This window comes from Harpia harpyja, chromosome 1, assembly GCF_026419915.1.
Source record: "Harpia harpyja isolate bHarHar1 chromosome 1, bHarHar1 primary haplotype, whole genome shotgun sequence".
Classification (NCBI taxonomy): Eukaryota; Metazoa; Chordata; class Aves; order Accipitriformes; family Accipitridae; genus Harpia; species Harpia harpyja.
The window spans coordinates 93,700,796-93,723,071 of NC_068940.1; the positions used below are offsets into that span (position 1 = coordinate 93,700,796).

The 22,276-nt window shown below is 39.1% G+C and overlaps 1 protein-coding gene across 2 annotated transcripts in view; it reads right to left on the bottom strand.

Moving 5' to 3' along the window:
* PARD3 (par-3 family cell polarity regulator) overlaps positions 1-22,276 on the bottom strand; it is a 464,571-nt gene that overhangs the window by 100,802 nt on the left and 341,493 nt on the right. For both annotated transcript variants that reach the window (XM_052805974.1, XM_052805967.1), the window contains exons 21-22: positions 18,916-19,026; positions 566-823 (exon numbers count right to left, since the gene is read on the bottom strand). In XM_052805974.1, the coding sequence (XP_052661934.1) occupies positions 566-823; positions 18,916-19,026 (369 nt within the window). The remainder of the gene's footprint in view (positions 1-565; positions 824-18,915; positions 19,027-22,276) is intronic.

Sequence of the window (22,276 nt, forward strand, 5' to 3'; positions counted from 1 at the left end):
CCACAGAAAGAGTACAAATCATAAGCTACAGCCCAAGAAGAGAAAGTAACTCATGAGTCAAGCTTGGAGTTTACTCACTTGATCTATATATAATCAAAAAGCTCAACCGGTTAGACTGAAGTTCAGGACTACAGTAGGACTAGAATCCAGGTAAGCTTTAACCCACTTTTGCTTTAACAAGAACTTTCCAGAGATTTTATTAACTGCTGTGAATAGGTTGTAAATGTTGTACTCCACAACCATATCAGTTAGAGCTCTGACACATAGACCAGATGATGTTACAGGTTTGCATTTAATCTGAATGATACCAAACAGTGACTCCAAAATTCCAAACCATCTGAAGAAAGAGAAGAAAAGCAGTTGCTCTGCAGAAAATAACTTTCATGTCCCATTCTGTTATAGTTTGATTTGTGTGAGCTCAATACTTTTCTACATAAAGGCTTTTAAAAAGCCATTAATAAAAATGCAGTTCTGACTTTCCAATTGACGTACAGTCATCTCCCATGACAAAAGCATTACAAGGGTGGATTTTGAAAGAGCGTATTGATTGATGTCTGGTGCCTACCTGTCTACAGGTGAAGACTTTGAATTCCGTGGTTTCTTCACTTGGGCATACAAGGCTTCCACTGTCTGCCCTTCCCTCGGGCTCTGTGGTCGGGTGTTCAGTGTTATCGTGCCGCTATTTGAAGAAGAGTCATAGGAAGCAATCCCAGAGTACATTGGGTCCGCATCACAGCCAAACGTCCGGTTAAAATCCTGTATCTCTGCATAGTCACGTTCACGAGCTTGTCTCTCTCGAAATTCTCGAGTTTTTGCTTGAATTCTGAAAAATTAAAAGAAGGCTGAAACTAATCTCCCCCCCCCAATCATTTGAAAGCAGCAGTTAGCAGACACTTTAGGTAGCCCATCTTAATGAAAACCACTGAAGCGTTTCCAGTTTCAGTTTGCCATGGAGTCTCTGGTTTACCTTGGATATTGAAACCTAGATTGAAGCAATGCTACAATCAACACTGGCCTCTAAGGAGGAAGTCTGATTATCCACTGTCTTTTCTTTCATTATTAAGTTAAATAATGACTAGCCATAGCTGTTGATAAACAGAGTTATGTGTTGTTTCATGCATCTTAGGATGCCTGCGCTATTACCTGACCTGTATGAGAATGGCCCGACACTGTTCATATTGTATCGTACTCCATCAAAACCTAACAGGTTTAATGGTTCTAATGCCTGTATTTAGAGAGGAATTTTAATGTACTTTATTGGACCAATACTACAAAAATCATACTTCTTTCAGAATTGAAAAACTTCATACGGATAGGACACACATATATATATTTCTGTATGCATACATGCAGTAAACAGCAGAAGTAGATTCTTGTATGAATCATTCAAAAAGTCCATGTTTTGTTTAAAATGTAAACAAACTGAATCTGGCATCTCTCAAAAGTAGGCAGTTTTTTCTCAGAAAGTAATAACATGTGCCTTATGTTAAAGTTACAAATGAAAGGTGATGCTGTACTGGGGTTTTGTATCTAGGTGCACTTGTTATGTGGATGATAAAAAGTGACAGATAAAAACAGATGACATTTAGGAATCTGACAAACACAAATTGAGCACAGGTCATATTTTCAAAAGCACACAAAGCTATTACTAAAATTTGATCTGGGCTTCAAAGTTTCTTTGGCATTTTAGAAAATTTGATGTATCACACACACATGCACAGCGAACTGAAAAAAACAGACCCCCCAACATTGTCTCCCCAGACCAATTTAATGCTCTGTCATCACTGCAAAATGAAGCACTCAGCTGTCTCCTCCCTTCCATTAGTAAAATGTGCTCCTTTTTCATCTAATACAGCCATGGCTACACAGTGTGACAGCATCCATCCATTCAGACTACAGCTCTGTGCACCTCTGTTATGTGCCATTTCCAAAGACAGCTTGTTCACCAACTTTTAACAAGAACAGCCTACTCAAAGCTTCTGTCTCTTTTGAAAGTAAGCCTTGTCTCTTTTGAAAATAGAAAAGCCTTAAAGTTAGGTAACTGACATTTTTGGAAATTTTAAACTTAGCCCCATTCACGATTAGTCTTTGCAAAAAGCAAAGGGGATACACAAAGGGTGGGATTCAGGTTGCAGATAAAGACATTGGAATTTAGGTGTCTGCAGTAGGTGAGGTCACGCCAGCTACATGTGCAGGCTCCCTTTACAGTCCAGGGAGCCTTAGGTCAGCAGACTCCAGAGTTACGCAGGTGCCGTGCTAGTCGGTGTGTCCTAGCATGAAAGGAGCTGCTCTATAGACACTTTTGATGCTGTTGTTTAGGTCTTCCTTGGGACTTTGGATGCCCAGCCTTGATTCAGCTGCTCAAACATAAGCAGCTACAACCACCTGACATCCCCAGGTAATCCTGCTGGACCTCCAGCTGCTGGGCAAGAAGGACTCCTGCAGGTCCTTGTCACATCTGCCAGCCCCGTGCTGACATCTCAGAGACAGTGATACCTCAAATGACACAAGATGTCTGTGTTCAAGCATGTGAATCCAGCTCTGAGCTGGTATGTGAATATCAAAATTTAAGTGTCTTCATCAGATTGAGTCCCAAGAAAATCGTTCTTTCTATGCTAACAAAGATTGCCATAACAAACCAAGGGAATAGGAGGATGGCACAGAGAGGCAGACCTGTTTTCCCCCAAAATCCTACAAGTATTGACCAAGGATACTGCTTTGGGATACAACTGATTGGCTGAACTCCCTTCAACAGCCAGTGTCATCTACACTGATGGTTCAGTGATTCATTTACATGCCCCAAGTTATACCTCAGCATAATTCCTCTTTTTATGTCTACTACCATTGACTTGTGCAACACAACTCTCACTCATATTCAGTCACAGTGGAAAGAAAAAACAGCCATACAGAAAAAAAAAAAAAAGGGCAAATAGAAGAAACCTGAGAAAGTTTAACTTAAACCAACATAATTTTTAATTTTGCAATTTTGCAAATACAAAATTATTTTCTTTACTTGTTGCTTTTATTTTAATAGGGAAAAATAGAAATGAAAACTGTAACACTATTCAGCTGACAGCACGTTCCTCCACAATTTCAGCAACATCAAGCTGGAATTGTTTTTTGGTTTTTGTTTGATTTACAGTGAAGAAGGACACGGGTTTAAATCCAAACCCGTTTCAAATTTAAACTGTGTTTTCACATGCCTATTTTCAAAATAAAAATATGGTTTACATTGTCCTATACTCCGAAGCTGTAATTCAGAAATGTTACAACCTTAATCACTTGGGAAGTATCTATGGAGAAGGAAAAACAGGCCTGAAAATGACCTGTGGTTGTTGATTCTTCTCTCTGCAGGTTTCACTTCCAATTTGTAGTCCTGTATTAATTACCCTGTGGAGGAACACATTTGTCTATTGATATTTGTCCTCTGAATGGAGAAGCAAAGGAAATCAGAAATTTCCTAGACAATGGTAGATTTAATTTTAATTTCAATGGACAATGTATCATCACATATTGGAACACTGGCTGACACCAATTTGAGAAAAAAAAAATCCATGTATTTTAGATAATCAAAATTTCAGTGTATGAAATCTGACAGGGTAGCAATAACGTGGCATAGAATAATTCAGTCAGAAGAAAACATTGTTATCTGAAGTGCTTATAAAACAGAATTACCTGGTAGTAACCGGTCATATTGGCCTCAGTGTTACACTGACTGCTATGAGAGATGCTGGTGAACTTATCTAAATTTGACCATGAATATCACATCACTCTCCACAGGTGCAGACACGAGTGTCCCCCATTTCATGTTAACCAACTTTTCTCATGTATTTGCTTATCGGCTATTTAATACATCTGGATGCAGTACCATTTGCAGCAAGAACATTAACATTTTCCCATGCATGGTTCAATGAGGGATACTCACTCCTGTTCAAGTGGGAGAAAACTGATTGTCGAAGTGTTATGCAAGTAATTATGTTCACATCCACCAGGAAAGTATTTTTAGAGTATTTTCTACAACAGCTAATAAAATACACATACATAGTATTAAAAATCAGAGTCTAAACATATTATAAATCTTCCCGTTAATTATAACCAAAGTACCCAGTAACCACTTGCAGTAGGTAACATTTAACAAAGGATAACCCTAAGGAAAAACTTCTAAGATGTCCCCTATACTGACACCCAAAATGTTCTGATTTTTTTCTCTTAATTGATCTTCTGTGCTTTAAGTTGAAACCACTGTGCAAGTCCTATCACTTTCACACGGCAGAAGTATAGGTATTCCGATTACTTAACATATTTTTGAATATTGTTTAAAATACAGCTTTGTTTTTGCCTTCCCCAGGACATACTGCATTTAAACATTATGTCTCCAAACTTAAAGGAAGAAAATGACCAGGGAAAAATATGTAGCCATATTCTTGAAAAGAATAACAGCAATCAGCTGAATATTGCACTATCCCTTTTGCAATTATAACAGTTTTTAACTCTGAATATATTTTTATATAAGAACCTGAACTTAATGCGATGTTATTTTTTATGCTGACCCCTCTCCTTGCGCGTGCGTGTGTATATGCATGGTATGGCCTAAACCGTTTGTTAGCATATACCGCATTATGTATACATACAGGCAATGCCAGTGCAGACTATTGTGGTGAAGATTAAAATTATTATGTAAACACACTGTGCAGCACAGACAAGAACCTGGAATTTGCTCTGTAATTCAGCGCTAATCAGCAATGCTTCTGCTATTGAAATCCAGTATCTGGAGAAGTGTTTGACCACAATGCTTTGGTTTCACAATGTGGATATGTGTATTAAAGCTGTCTTCACTGCACTGTATTCCTTCATGACATGGCACAATAAAAATGCGTATGTCTGAAATTTCAGATCAGCTAATTTTGAGGATTTATGGCCTTCTACGGATTTTGTGGGGGTTTAACAATAATAATGCTTAGCATTCACATAACTCTCTTCATCTTCAAAGAATTTTGCAAAAACTGCTAATCAATTTTGCCATGTTTAAATGAAACTGAACTTTTAAAAATACAAAAGCTATCCCAAGAAGCTTCTAAACCCTTCTTGCTGAAGCACTAATACTGAAAATGTCAACAACGTACTGTGTGCTTTTGAGACTCAAATTATAATGTTCAGTAAAGTATAAACTATCCTCAAGCATTTGTGTGCCATTCAATTCAAAAGCTAATGATAACTGCTTCAAATGACAATATTGTTAGCTGCAGAACTTTCTATAATTGTTAGAAGAGCTTTTCATTGCAAGCTAATCCAGTAATGATAGACATACCCATTCTATAGCGATTCCTATGTATGTGAAATGGTGGTCACAAAAGTAAGGGAAAAGCTTACGCACTGCTGACCCCAGCAAACAGCAGCCACTTCGTTCCTTTCTTCAAAACTCTTGTTATAGTGAGATTCAGCTTTCAGATGAAGGCAACTACCATTTTAGACACCTAAAATTTAGGTGTTGACATATGTTTTAGACTCCCAGAAGAGCTGGTCAAGATTCAGTCACATCAGGCAACTGCCCACAGGGTCTAGAGAGCAGTTCAGTTGAACATCTGTAACGTGGCCATTTTAAGTTGAAGCCAAACCCTTCTCCAGGCTCTACCAAATATGTCAAGAACCCCTCCCTTGACCACAAAGGGCATTTAGCCATGTAGTTCATAGGCAGATACTAAATAATCATATTAGTCTGAGAGCCCAATCCCACCCTGAGCGAAATGTTTACAGCAGTTCTGCCTGAACTAAACTTTAACATTTTCCAGCAACAGAAAAGTCAAATCTGTGGTGCTGGCAGAGCTGTTTTGAGTAAAAGTGAATAAGTAAAGTTGGCAAAAGAAATCAACCCTAATTTCATGTAGTGTTAGGAGTGAAATTATAAATATATTCTAAATCCTTTGGGAGTTGAGTGTCCTTTGTGGGATTTTTTTCGTATTTAGATCCCTGCAAAAAATCACCTACTTATCTTAATTGATGAACAGAGCACAGGAAGGATATTAATGGCAAGTACATTACATTTGCCGTTGCAATGGCAGCAATGTCCTCCCCTAAGAGCAGAAACAAAGTTGGCTGCTGCTTCTGGTGTGCAATTGCTTGGTCAATTCAATTAATCCTCCTGCTGCTGCCAGGATTCAGCTATTGCCCAAGTGATAATCCACAACCTCGGCTTTTCCACTGAGGCTCACTCATTTACAAAATCAGTATTGAACGCTTGCAGTTCCACATATGTGAGACGGCTGACAATGTTTATTAAGCATAGAAACAGCATTGTGTAAGGACAGAAGCTAAATGACAAGCCATTCACCGCTGCCAGTTCTCAGTTCTTCTGCCATCAGACTGGCATGTGTTGGGATGATGGATTGAAAACAGAGAAAAACAACGACACATTTATAAAGCCAGTCAGCTTGTTCAAGTAAGTCAGACGGGATGAACACATTCAGTCCAATTTTTGCCAGATATCGTTTCTAATAAAGAGTTCAGGAGGTGTGTTGGCCAGTAGCCAAATCTTGTCAAATTTGTCTCCTCCTCCTTTGCTAGTGAAAAATACCTTGCAGGCACAGCGCGCCAGCAACTAAGCCAGGTCTTGCTGTTCCTCCTCCCCCTCTCCTCGACTGCCTTCAGGGCTTTAATGGCCCTTTTTCTAATTTTTGGCAATCAAGTCAATATGGGAGTTTGTCCTCTCCTGTATTTTTCCTTGACCTTTGTCTAGATCCAAGCAGAATTTTTCTGACAACTACTCTTCTAATGAGGGTACCTTGATTATAGGCATTATTGTGATTTCCCTCTGAACCGGCATATGACACTTAGCTTTTCTTATCATGATTAGAGCTAGTCAGTTATCACAGTTACAACCACCTCTCAGCAAAGCCATCTGCTTTCCTGGGAAAAATCATTCTAAAGGATCACTGTTGGCAAAGGATAATCATGGGCGGCAACAGCGGTAGCTTGTAAACAAGAAAGACACCTCCTCTTCCTCATTTGCCCCCCATTTCATTCAAAACTTCAGCACATTTAAAAAAAAAAAAGTCAGAAAATACTGCTATGTAAATATAATTTTTAAATTGAAAGGCTGGAGACCAACCTTTTTCAAGTCATTAAAAGAAAAATATTAACAGTTCTGTCTTATCTCCTGTGTACATACATGTGTGGCCAGCTGGCTGAAATATGACTGCCCTCTGATCTGAGACACATGAAGAAACACATACAAAATGTGGTCAGTTCGCTATGGATAAGCACAAGTACACAAGGACAAAATCAGAAAGGCCAAGGCACAATATGAAATAAAAGTAGCAGGGAGCTTTAAAGATAACAATAAATCATTGCGTAATTGCATTAGCAGTAAAAGGAAGAGCAAAGAAAAGGTTGCTCCCCTGCTCAGTAGTGAGGGAATGATATTGACAGATGATGCTGAGGAGACCTAAGGCCTAATGGTTTTTTTTCTTTGCATGCGTCTTCACTGAAATGGCTGATTGCAAGCAGGTGGCCTGCACAATTGATACTGCCACCAATAACAAAAAGATCTCCAATCTAACAGCAAAAGAAGTAGCTAGAAACTGGTTAAGCTAGTTGAACTTCATCCAACACACACAACTGTCTGAGGCAGTCTCAGAACTTTTTCAGTAGCCAGGAGAACTTCTTGAGGGCAGCTGAAATACTGGAAAAACTAGAAGAAGTCAAAGACCCCTCAGAGGAGGAGGAGAATTACAGACTCATCAGTTTAACTTAAATCCCCTTTGAAACAAACTGTTGGTAAGTACAGAGAAGATAATGGGATGAGCAGTAGCCACCATAGATTTATCAAGAACAGATGTGGTCAAGTCAGTCGGATTTCCTTCTACAACACGGTAAACACCTTGTGAACAGGGCAGAAACTGTGCGTCTCAGGCGAAGAAAAACAGCTACGGGATGGATGCAATAGGTTGAACCAGGCAGTTCCTACAGAGTATCTAGAGAGTAGCTCTCAGCAATTCACAGTCACACTAGATGGATGGATGGAGACATTTTCTACATGGATCTCTCTCTGAATCTACTCAGGGTTTTAATTATTAATTAGGATGCTACTGAATCTGCAGAAAACCTAAATGAAGGAACTTTGGGGGAAAGGATTAACATTTCAAATGTTCTTGAAAAATAGACAGAGTAGACTTCAAAAATAGAATTAACTTCAATAACAGCAACTAGAAGGTAATTCACATAGTTGGAATAATTAAGCATACCAATTAAAAGTAGGGAAAAAAAATCTGTGATTTGCTTTTTCAGGAATGGATCTGGAAGCTCTATTGGATAACAGATACTCACAAGTCAGCGATGTCAAGCTGTTGGGGAAAAGAAAAAGACAGGGTGGGGACATAACAGCAGTCTCCAGATATATAAAGAGGAAAAGAGTAATGTTTTCCATCTCTAATGCAAGTACTAGGTATTTAGACTGCAGCAAGAGTAATTGAGACTAGACACTGTGGACAGCGGAACTTTCTAATTAAAAGGCAGCAGGAAAGATTGCCATGGGAAGTCTATGTCATTGTAAAGTGAAAAAAAACAGGATGAAACAAATTTCTTGCAGGAATGGCATAGCCAGAAGAGCCTATCTTGGAAAAGTGACATGAACTCTCTTCTAGATCTATAATTCTGCACCTACATAGAAATTTTACACACATATATTTCCTATGTATTCGTTCTACGACAATAGAGAAACATAACAGGGACTATATATAAAAAGGAAAAAAAAAAGGAAAAAAAGAAAAAATAAAAAAAGAAAAAAGAAAAGAAAAAAAGAAAAAAGAAAAAAGAGAAAAAAAGAAAAAAAAAGCTGCCCACCACCTCGAAATTAAAGAAATGCATCTACACAATCAGTCTTAATTTTCTCTCTCCTTCAACAATCACAGCCTATCTACCAATTAGAATATGTGATAGTACTTACTGTCTCTCTGAAGCTCCCCCCTCCTCAAATCCCACATGCAGAAGAGATACATGAGAATTTCAAAAACCTTTAATGAGCTACAACCCAGGAGGGCCGTAGTTAAAAAAAAGGGGGGGGCAGGAGGAGTAAAGGTGATAAGGTGATTACTGTAAGTGCACTAATACATTAAGAAGAGAACATCTCATTTTTATAAGGAGTTATATTAAAGACGGCTATTACAGAAGGCAGCAAAATATGAGTGAAGATGTAAAGAAAAGAAAAAATGCAGGAGAGAAAGTAAATATTATGCACACAAGCAGGTGAAGTCCAAACACCAATTTGAAACCAAGTGACATTGATGAAACTAAAGAAGACATTAGAATAATTTCCTCTAACCTGGTGGAATCTCTCATGTATTTCACCCCTACCTTTCCTTACCCCCTGACCTTCTTGATTCATCCTTTGTCTTTCCAAAGTGAAGATACATGCCCCCAGCAGAGTATCTCAAACCTGCTTTCTTGGATCTTGGAGTAAACAAGTGAAAACCCTTGCTTATTTCGATTTAAAATATCTGTAAATTACCACCTTACTTAGATTTCAATGGAGCTTTTAGACTACTTTGCAGTTAACAGTCTGCAGCATTTCAGGGTGGAGGGTATGTCTGCTGTGTTTTTTTAAAGGATGTTTCAACCAAAGGCAAATTTATCAGGTACAAAGGCAACATATGTCCTCCCATCTCCAAAACAGACATTACCATGACTGAAATTTTCTTTCCTTATTTTCATGTCTGATCCAAGGGTCAGTGACCCCAGCCCTGGAGGATCACCCAGATGGGCAACTGGGACAGTTATCCTGCTGGGAACCATGCTGCATCAAAGAACATCATTGCCATCTGTAAGCAAAATGGAATTTAGTTTTTCTTTTGCATTACAGAAGTGGCCAGAAGAGCTGATATTTACACCTATGACAACAGATCCCTGATCATTAGATTGATTAACTTTGCTCTAATCTCCTATTTAGCTCTTTTGATTGACTAAAGTAGAAAGGAAGAAGATCAAGAGATTCAGCTGTTGCTGAAACATGACTTGGGAGAGCTCCTGCTTCCATCCCTCCTCACTTTAAGAGCATTGGTTTCCTCTCTCACTCAGGCTTTCTTGGACCATTTCTTCCCCTAGATTTTTTGTTGTTGTTGTTTTCCAACTGGAGAACAATGTCAGAAAGCAGCACTGGTGGGCAACATCTGAATTTTGCAGTTAGATGTGTAAGGAGCAGCTGTTACCATATGTGCAAGAAACAAATGATACAGGCATACTATATATCAGATGGTACCATATATCGTACCATGTATCAAATCAGTCATTCTCAGATACTGCAAGCAGTAACTGGAGGTCCAGCTATAATACTGTCATCAGTTGGTTGAGCTGAGCCTGTCCAGCATCTACGCTCCTCTCGCTGAAGTCTAGTAACAAAAGTGAGTATAAAATTCTGCTGCTATCTCTATTTCAGGTCCATTATTCTGTGTTTCTAGAGCACTATGTATAAAGTAGCCTAACCCTGAAGTTGGAAAATGAAACAGTCTGAATTGACAAAAATTTACAATGAAAAACTCACAACAAAGCAAGGGATTATGTGAATCTCATACACTGAGGTTGAAAGAAAAGAAAAAGAAAAAAAACCCACCCCACCAATAGAGAACATAGCTTGTAAGTCAGTATTTTTGCTCAGGACCTACAAATTAGCACCAACACCACCTCTCAGGATTCACTTCTAAAACCTTGCTGGGTCACAGTACTGAGTGAGAGCATAAATCTACAGCATGGCCAGAAACAGAGCCAGGTTTCTTATAACCCATTAAAAGGTTTGTTCTAGTAACTGGTTACAAAATAAAAGTTCCAGCTGTGGTGTGGAGGGAGGACCTATCTGCCTGTCCTGAATGTATCATTAGGTGTCTTTTCTGGTTAGTCAAATACTTGCTGCTGTGTCTAAGAATTAGAAAAAAGAGTGGGTTTAGTGCTTTATCTTACTGTTAGACTCCTGTAGTGCAGTCTGGAAAATCTGACAGGTTTTCAGTTCTGTTCAATTCAGCAACAATAATTTCAGTAAGTTAGTAATCATAGTACAGCTTTTTTAATTCTCAAATAAGTATTTGCTACAGCAACTCTACCACTAACAGCATAGTTTATGGCACATCAGAGGATATACTGCTGCCTCATCCTAAAGTTCCTGGCATTCTAAAGTGAAACACAACATATTAGTGCTCTTACTTAGAAATGAAATTTCTAAGAGAGCGCTGAACTCATATGATCTGCAAGACACCTTAACTAATTTTGTAACTCAGAATATTATAAAGACCACGTAAATTATACTTTTAAATATATTGCAAGGGACTTGGCTGGATCTTGCCCAGTACAATGTCTTGAATCACTGTAGAGGAATAACAGAGAAAATAAACTTTTAGCACCATGTCTTAAAACCTCTGTACTTACAATACATAGCTAGAGAATGTGAGGAGCTTTGTTTAAAAAATGACCTCAGCAACTATTATTCCACAAAAGCTTCAATTTACATATCTCCCAAAGTCAGTATTTTTATGAAGTGGAACTGGTCTGAAATGTTTATCCAAAGCTCAATATTCCCATGCTTCATTATCTGTGTTCTCTTACAAAAATTACTGCCGTTGATTTGTTTTCAAGTCCTGCACCCTCATCCATTATGTAAAGAACCACTGCCAAAACCAATGCTAAAAATCTCAGTGAAACTGGAATATCCCTTGACAAGCAGACCCCATCTCAAAATAAGTGAGAATGAGAAACACATTGCTCTGGTTTTCTGATTCACAAAGGAATTTTTTTTCTCCTCTCTTACGGGCTGGGACGGGGGATGGAAGTTTTATTGGAAAAGATTTTACACAAGTCACTTTAGAAAATATTTATATTCTGAATGTTTGCAGTAATAACGGATTTAGAGGTAATAATTCTTGTGAAAGCTGTTAAGTGGCATCAAAATACAGCAGCAGCAAAGCTAAACCTGAACCTTTGAGTTAAAGACACAGATAACACTTAGGCTATGTAAGAAACAAAAATCCTCTCCGTATCACAGTATGTTGTCTTTTTTCCTAAAAGAAAGATGAAACTGCTTGATGAAAATATTTTGCTTAAGGGGAAAAAAGTTGGGGTTTTCCAATAAAAATATTATGGTCTCTCTGGGAAATCTGGAAAGACACCAAGAGTGTCCTGCTGTTCAGCCCCCTACTCCATCTGATACTTTAACAGTTCCAGATGGCCTTTACTACAGGATGACCTCCCCTCTATTCTTTTATTATGACCTTTGGGTCACAAATTATCTATAGGATGCTGCTGTCATTCTGTAAGGCACTGTCGTACTCTTTCATCTAAAGAATAAAGATGCTTAACATTAAAACTCATCTTTGTTAGGCTGACCTTCCAATGATGATCAAAACAGACAGTTATTCAAATCAATGTCAGTGCTGGAGAAAATATGTTTCATTTGTTGCAACACTGACATTAAGAAACTAAGGCATAGTTTTAAATCAGATCACTTTTGCAATTCTACTTGGCTAGAGAGCATAGCATGTTATACTCATTTAAAATATCAAAAATATTGCTGTAACGGGTTTGATTAGTTACATTGATGTGGTGGGTTTGTTTTTTTAATTTATCGATGTGGTTTTCATGTAAACTTTGTTGATAGGAGGTAATAAAACTTTATGTAGGTTTTATTAATTATTTGTCTTTCTCTGTCATCATAAATGGAACACACTGAACTTGCATAGGAAAATATAATAAATAGTGCCAATGTACTAAATAAAGTAATAAGGTTAATTTCTTTCCTGCTGTCAGTAAATTCATGTTAGCAGTCTCTCGTCAGCTTGACATCAATTAATGATTTTAATTCCAGACTCTTGTCACAGTACTCACCACCCTTTCGTCTAATTAAAATGGATGATGCATGATGAAGGGAAAACACAAGACTTCTGTTCTTGTTGTAACATTTCTATTCATTAGTATACTTTTACAACAAAGGGCTTGTGGCTTTAATGGTACTAGAGAAAGATGAAGAGAAGTTTATTATATGTTGGAGATAAAGACCCTTATACCCTTAGGAAACATATAATACAGGAAGCATTTTATGGAATGACCGAATCCTTCAGGAAAAAAACATCAATGTTATTTTAACTACTAATGAACCGACAGAACGGTTCACTCTAAATTTAGGAAAAATCATTACGCGAACAACACCCACTGAAATCATAGCCTTGTTTACATTCACACAAAAAATGCCGTCAGCCTACTGATTGATCTCTGAAAGTAACAGCAAATCTGCCGATACAGAGACGAACGCCTGATCCACCTCCTCCGGGCAGCACCTCTGCAGGACCGAGATCCCCGGCCATCTCTCCCTCCCACTCTTTCTGCCATGCTCTGGCAGCTGCGACAGCATCGCCTCCTACCTCCACCCACCGAAAGCACCTCCCCAGTCCCCATTAGAAAGAGCGTTTTCCCCCAGCAAGGCGTTAAGACTCGCTCTGCCCTACAAAGGCCTGTTGCGGTTTCCAGCCCGGAGCACCGCTCCAGGGCGACATCCCCGCTCCGGGGCCGGGGCTCGGCGGAGCCCAGCCGGCGGCCGCGCAGCGCCGCGGGCAGCCGCGCCACGGCCGTGCCGGGAGCTCCCCCTCCCGGCCCCGCGGCCCCCCCGACGCCGGCACTGGGGACATTTGCACAGGGGTGGGTAACAGCAACAGCGGAATTATGGACATTTAATTGCCTCTGTAACCTAAAGAACAAAAGGTTATGTTTTCCAAAATAGAAGGGGGGGGGGGGCGGACACGACGACACCAGCAAGGAAGCGGGTTTCTTTTCCAGATGAGAATTATACATGTGTGGGTACAAAGCGCGGTATCGCTTGGCTGTGCATTAATTGTCCTCCAGCAAGTATAGCAGAGGCTGGAGCTGTACGGCTGCGTTTTCAGAGCAGAGGAAGCCCCTGGCTCCAAGAGCCCCCATCTGACTGCTCTGTCATCCTCCCAGCAGTTCTGGAGCATCTGTCATAGCGCTTCCACCAGCACAGCTCTCTAATTCTCTTCCAAAAGGTTTCTCCTTATTTCCTCAAGACTGATCCTCACGACACGGGTGTTTAAGCACCTGATTTTGCATCCGTTTCAGTGGAAGTTGAGGAAGAATACAATACTAAGATTAAAACACTTTTATGGTAACCCAGAGATTTATAGAACATTAGTGAATCTCTTAAGTCAGTGTATTAACCACACGGAGAAAATATCCTGTAGACTCTTCTTTCAAGAGGAGGAAGTGCCTCTAGAGGCAGATTAAAGCATAAGCACTATTTGCCCGTAGCTGCAATCACATACTCTGAATCATGAGATTACATTAGAATTGCCACTTTCATCTTTTAAGTATTATCTAGCAGTGAACCATGCCGGATACAGCTGAATTCCTTGAAAACTTCACAAAGAAGTACGCTTATTTCATTCCTCCATTATCTACTACCCTGGTACAAAGAGTAAAGTTGCTTGGGTTGGGGAGCACTCGGTTTGCTAGAGGAAGTCAGTTCAAGGCTGAAGACAGGGCTGGCACGCGTGGCCTTGTGAGGCCAGTGTCAAGAACTGCACGTGTCCGAGCTGAAGAAGGGCAGAACACAAGCAAAGGTTTTTGATTTCCTGAAGATTTATTTTGTGATGAACACAGAGCTGCAGGGGTGGGGATGGAGGTGGGGGGAAACCAACCCAACAACAAAAAAGAAATCCAAGGAAAAATCCAAGGGTGAAAAAGGGAGAGATGAAGGTATCAGAACCTGCTGTTAGAGGGATGTCTCTCTCCAGCAAGGGCCACCAATAAAAACCAGAAGACAAAAGCAGTAGGTTTTCTGAACAGTTCTGTCTTCACTCCTGAGAGAGAGACTATACTACAGGGTCTTGAAGAAGTCAGAAAACATGTCAGGGCAATCAGGTTGCAGGATATCAATGGACACATTGGCTAGGTATTGAGAAAACCCTATCCTGGGAGCCCCTCAAAGACCAGACGTACAGAATTTCTAAAGTGGAAAGGTCTGTGGGCTTCCAAAGGTTTAGATCCAGTAGCACAGCAGAAGGTGACCATCCATGGAAACTAACTGGGTTGTAACACTAATTCCTCTTGGTCACTGACAAAAGTTTCAAAGTCTGGTTTTAAGTCTATCCTACATAGCAATGCCTGTGTAAGACTGTAAATAGTTTGAAGCATCTCTGAAAGCTCAAGATAGTCCATGCATCTCCAATCTGTAAAATCTAAGACATTACTCTTAGGAAGATGGGCCAACCACAGGTGCATCAGGAGACGCTGGAATTGATAGAAGACCTTCTATAAGAAAACCAAGAAGGGCCCAAGGCTGTTTTCTCAGTCTGTCCGAGTGAATGTAGCATCTCAGTTGCACCCAGTTTTACTAGTCCAGTGATGGATGAGATGACAGCATGGCAAAGAGAGGCTCCAAGTTAGCATATATATAAAACAGCTGTGATCTGGCACAGGAATAGAACTGAATTCAGGTCTTATTCAACTTCCTCAAGACTCTGCAGTATAGTCTCTTTCTTAGGAGTCACAAGACCAAGTTCAGAAAACCTATGGCTGTTTTGCCTTAAGGTTTTGATTGGTGCCTTTGCTGGGGAGAAGCACCCTTTCTAACAGCACACCACAGCCCATCTGCATTTTCAGATCAGTGCTTGGCAGATACTCGAGGATAATGCAAGCAGACTTCTTTTTCTGGAGTAAACCAGCGTTAAAGAATAGTGACACGGGGACAATGTCCTACAGCCTTGGATGAACTGTTAAACCAACATTTGGAAAATTTACAAATAGCAAGCATTTTACAGCAATTTTGGCAAGATTGGTGGGTCGTCTCCTCAGATGATGCTCCTAATTGTTCCAGTATTCAATTTCATTGAAAGCTGCCTGTATTTTCAACTAGGTAATTTCATCTTCTGCTCAAAAGTACTTTAAGATCAGTAAACACATACCATATACAGCTTAAGAGATACACAGCTTAAGAAATATGCTCCTTAATAAGAAATTATTATTAATAATGTCTATAAAAGGCAATTTTATTCATCTTAATCATAGTAAATTGAAGAGCATTAATTTGCTTATTTGTCTCATAATCAATATGAACACTACTTTTAGAGATTTTAAAGAAAATACTGTTGTAAGCACAATACTATTAAAATTATCAAGTCAAGGCATAATAATTCCATAAAATTGTGGGCATGATTGATTTTTTAATGGACCGTTCACTTGTTCTCTGACCCCTTAAGGATTTTTGCTCCTAGCCTCTCATACATAGTAAATTCATTAAATCCAACCTATTTCCCCAAAGTATTGCGTCACTATAGAGGTATATAGTATCAAATACCAAGTAAAATAGAGCAAGTGAATTGTACTGCTAAAAACATCAAGGAGGAAAAAAACCCACAGAAAACAAAGTTAAAATAGCAGCCATTATGAACCAACACTGACAGTAATATTTTACTCGGTCTCCTAGTACGCATTTTGAGGGATTGTTCAGTTAATTGCAAGAGTACTCTTCATTAATAGCATGTATCTAACATCATTATTTTACAGGATCAAAAGGAAACTCTCTGCAATCTAACTGCAAAAATATTTAGTCTCTGTGGACCAAATCAACATCTGAATTTTTCAGAAACATAAGGAAGGACCTCACACATTTGGTTGCTATTTTATTGTCTTTTATTAGTTGTACATGCCACTACCCCAAAAAACTTGCATTCTCTTATAGACATAACACAAAGGAAAGCAAATACACAGTTAGGGAAAGAGAGTAATGGGAGGAGGAGGACCCGTGTTACGATAACATCAAGCTGTTATGAAGTTCTGGCACGTGCATTTTCTGCAGTTTCAGTGAACACATAAAATTGTTTTTATGACACACGAGGAGTGAGATTCCAGGAAAGATTCAAATTGGTTAGCACAACTTGATGGACAGGGATTAGGAATTTGCTCCATGCATTGGGGGCTATACAAATAATTTCATAGTTCTACCTTGGTACCCAGCGTGACTATTGCAACCTCTCTTACATCACCACATGGACAGTCTATACTCTCACCATTCTTACTGAGAGACACAGAGAGACACAGAGAGAGAACGAAGAGAGAGAACATGTTACTAACTCAAACCTCAAGTCTTTCTTCTTTGAATAAATGTATATGGCTGATTTTCTGGGGACCTAAGGTTACTAAGAAACCCTCTGTGCTGGGCAAGCTCAAGTTCAGCAGAGCGTGATAAGCCAGTTAAGCCAGGGGTCAGCACTGTGCCTGTGTGGCTAACCTTCCCCCTGCCCTGAGCTGGCTGGAGCGATGGAGGCAGCTTTCAATGGCTCCGCACCCCTGGCATGACTTTATCCCCAAAGTGGCTAGTCTGACCACGCATAAAGGGAAGTTGACTGCACAAACACCCTCATATCCAAAGTCACTTATTTCCTTCAGTTCCAGTATTCCCCTTTACCGTTTAATCTGAAAGCACATTACTCTTAAAAACAGGAACAAATTTAATGACCCTCCTTCACTTTTGTTAAAAGAGAAAATAAAAACCAATCAGACAAGTAAAAAACAACCAAGCACTGTGATCCAGCCACCCTCTACTGTCAGAATGGATGGAGAAAGACACGAATAAATTTTTACATCAATTTATGCTAGTATATCTGTTAAAGAGTAAAAGAATTCCCATAATATAATCCAAACAGATGGTCACAAATGATAAAGTTTCTGCAGTTTAACAAGTTACTGCTGATCTTCATTAACTAATAAATATATACTCCTAGCCTGCCTTAACTGGAACATAAATCGCTCAACCCTAAAAGAACTGAAAGCAAACCATTTTAGGTTTTACTGAGGAGACTACACAAGAGTTACTGTGGCTCTGCTGTTCCAGTGAGCTGCTCGAGTGATGAAGCCATCATTTATAAACTTCTGTTCTTACGTACAGAAGACCAAGGTGCATAGAGATGACGGTTAAAGGGATCATTAGGACTAACTAGTCATACCTCCTGTACAAGGACAACATTCCCCTCCATAATTCCTGCATCAATCCTCAATTTATGGCTGAGCTATAGCATAATTTTTAGATAAATCTTTCCAATTTGTAGTTCACTTTCACTGCTAAATGTGTCTGAACCTATTTACCATTCAGCATTCAAACTTTGTAACCCTTTAAAGTTTGTCTCCTTACTGAAGAGACGTCTACTCAAAAAGGTCTTCTCTCCACACACATTCCCGAATACTAGTTAATTTATGACCTAAGCTTTCCAAGATTTTGACTAAATTGATATAAGAGATACCAGAGTCTAGGCCCCAAATATCTAGGGCTACAAGAGACAGGATGAAAAGTAGATTGGAAATACGGAGAAGAGCATATGACATATATATTACATAGGTTTTTAATGTTAAGGGGAGCTGACAAGGAAAAATAGAGGTACTCACCACTCATTTTTACAATTAGCAGTTTAATATACATATCATTCCATAAACAGACTGCATGACACATAAATAGACTGAACTCCAGTGACAAATATACTGATAAGTATAATTTTTAGTTTTTTTCTAAATATATCAATGAAAAAACTAGATATGCAAGACTTTGAAGAAAAATACAAAACATACTTCATTCTATATAAATATTTGTTTTCTGAAAATGTCAATAAAATGAGTTATAGAATATATAGAGAAAACATTTCATTTTATTACTTCAGTCTCCTCAATAAGGAAAGGAGCTCTGGGTCTATAAAAGATACTTAACGCAGCCAAAGAAGCTGTTGATACTAATGTCCAAAATAAATCCAGCTTTGTCTTGTTATTTAAAATATATAAACATATCAACATTTGGGAAATTTCATCAGTGAAAATTGAACTTCAGTTATTTAATTTAAAAAACAAACTCTCTCTATCAAGGTTTAAGCAAATACTGAAGTCTACCTCTCCTGTTCTTGCTTCATTCGTATTCTCTCCTCTTCTGAAGTAAGAGCTTCCTGCACTTTTATTTTACCAGTTTTCTCACTCTTGTCATCTTTGCGATGTTTGCCAAACCTGTTAATAACACACAAAAAAAGAATCTAACTTGTGAAATGAACAAAACTGTATTTTCCTTTTCCTATGACAAAGAGAGTCTTCCAAGAAGGGCTGCTTGGAAATCAGGAAGGGAAAGTGCAAAGACCTCAGAATGTCAGTATTTACTATTTTCAGGCTGCTTTCAGGGTTTTTTGCATAGTTTTTTTTTTTATTTTATTTTTATTTCACTCCTCTTAAAAGTTTATAGAATTCCTCACTAAAGAACAGAACAAACCAAAAAAAAAAAATAGGACCACATTCCTTTTTTCTGCCAGGATTTTGGGGTCACTATTCTTAAATACATAGTCAAACAATGTTTTAGAAATTACTGAACACTGTAACTGCCAAAGAACGCAACTCAAGTTTACATTAAGTGAAGGCTTTCATGTATGAACTGCAAGAGATGCAGCGCTGTATGTCTGACAGCTGCCCAGAGCACAGTACCACCCTTCACACCCGCCCCACAGAGCAGTTTCACCACACGGTGGATGCCATCCAAAAATATAAATTTATTCTTTTTCAGCACCAAGGTTTTTTTTAAACTTATTACTTGTGACACTTTTCCCCCAAGGGTGTTCCAGTGCAAGGAGGGCGAGCGGAGAGATGGAGCTGGCTGGGCTGTCCCAGACAGAGTGGGATGCTGCCAACCCAGTGTTTGCCCTCTTCATGTCTCCTCTTTGCCTCTACTGGCTACATTTCAAGTATTTTAGCTTTCTTCCATATTTGCACATTCTACTGTTTTCTTTTAAACTTTCAGGGAGAGCACAGGTTGGCATTTGAGATACTCAGTTATTATTAGGACAAAACTGCATGTATTTCTTATTTCTTAGATATTTCAGACCTACTCTGAAAGGAATGACTTGTATAGAGGGAACTAGACAAACACTTAAATATAGCCGTTAAATACATCTAAAGTTTAGATGTCAATTTTCTATTTAAGGCAGAAGGGCTAACACACATCTATTAAACAGTATCTTATTACAATACATACCTATTGAACGTGGGATCATTTATCATACCAAAAGAAATAAGAATTTTACTTTTTTTTAATCAAACTCTCAGATGAGAGCAGCCTGACACTTGTGGCACTTCACACTCAGGTTCACATCAAAAGTGAAATGAAAGCACTGAAACATGCTAAGTCCAGCAATGGTGCAGACAGGACACCCTGAATGCTCACAAACAGCAAAATAAAACACAGAGTTCTTCTGACCCATGAATGTAAACTGTTTAAAATATTTAGAGTCTACCAGGCATTGATAATATTTTCCTTTTTGCTCCTGTTGATTCTAGTACAAAGCCATTGTGTGGGGTGAAGAGGTACTACACAGCAACACTGCAGAATGATTACTTTCTGGCCACTCAGTCAAGAGATATTATACCGCGTAATCATGTTTATGGCTCTTAGGGCAGCTGTTTAAAAACACAACACAAAAATACAGCATAGGACCATGTACAAAAACTTTAAAGTGTGTGGCTGTTCTCCACAGTTCCCAGATTGCTCATTTCCAAAGTAATTCAGGCATCTGAAAACTAAAACTGTTCATTAATAATCATCTGAAAAGGGAAAGGCAGAGGACATGATAGCGTTAAGAAACACAAAATAGGACATAAAGTCTCTGATTTTATAATGTTACATGTAAAATCGACATACTTAAATTCAGTGACTAGAAACACCAGCATGTATCTTTTAAAACATCCACCTCTTTATTAGAGAGTAGTCAAAACCATTATACAAAACATTTACATATATGGCACGAGATTCAAATCAAGTTCTGGATGTCGTAAGAGAACAGTTAATTTAAAATAGCCCTAAATCCTCTAGCCAAGAGAGGAGTTTTGGCAGAAAAACAGTGGAACTGAGCCATTTTACCCTGATACACAGAAAGTGCTGGGGGTGGCAGCGGTCTGACTGACGGAACACGCAGAGCTGCGAGGAGACATACAACATATGTGGTACTGTAGCACAGCATCTCTGGGATGCCAGCGTTTGCTTCTGTCTCCTGTCCTTCCTTGACCCATTCAAAATGTCAGGCAAAGCAAAGGAACCAAATTCTGGAGTAGCCAGTTTATTTTTGAAAAAGAACTAGTGGTTAAAAAAAAAAAAAAGAAAAAAAACAGATAAAATTGAATTAGTTAGTACCCATTAGGTTTTGGCAGCAAAACAGAATTTCTACCACCATAAATCAATTCATTGCAAGTATGAACAGAAATATATTGAAATCAATACCTTATTAAAAAAATAAAGTACACAGGAAATTTTTAATAATCCTTCTAAGCAATCTAGTAAATGTCTGGTCAGGCTGCATGATTGTGGGGAGAGTATTTCTAACATAAGCATGTAACGCAAACCTAGCAAAAATCGATGGTTTGAGTTTCCAGATCCAGCTGCCCAAGTCCAGAACACACCATGCTTGTCCTGCGTTTCAACAGAAGCAGTGGTAGGTTTACTGCACAGGCAGCACTCGGAGCAGCAGGAGGGTTCAATTTGCTTTGACTCATGAGCAAGCTGTGGCAACAACCCTTCTTCTCTTTCAGGGTTTTCTTCCCATCATCGGGGAATGAGCGTTCCTTCTGCCCTCGGGGACCATCCTGATAGTCTCCAGAAGACACCTCTGGTCCTTTGCCAGGCATTTCAAAGGGTGGCCATATTGTTCCCACTCTGACCGGAGACTTTCCAGTGCCCATCTCTGACAAGCTCTGTGGTCATCCCGGCAGTGGACAGCCTGGCAGAGTATGAACCATGGTGGTCTTGCAAAGTTGCCTTCTCTGGACTTTGTCACCCGCAGAAGTGATATATCTGCCATAATCACCACTGCCTGTAATAAGTTCAGCAACATTAACTGCACCGTCCCTATACTCGAACCCAGAATAATCAATGCCATCCTCCCCCCTCCCTGATTGTGGCTTCGTGTTTTTAACACCATCACCTGCACAGATAGCATCTCCATGATACTCTGAAGTCTTGGAGCTGCAGAACAGTTTGGAAACACTCTGCCCTAAATGAGTCTGGCTCTGAACAAGTCTGCATACTTTTAGCAAGACCTCTGTGCAAAAATATTTACAAGTTCAAGATTTCTCTTCTCCACCGAGATCGCAAGTCTAACAGCATCTCTGCTAAGCTTCAGGTTACAATAGTAGAAGTAACAGAAACACAAAGGAAAAACATTTTCCAGGCTCCACCAAGCACTTGAGAAAGGTGCTTAAAAGAACTGCGATGGGGATACAT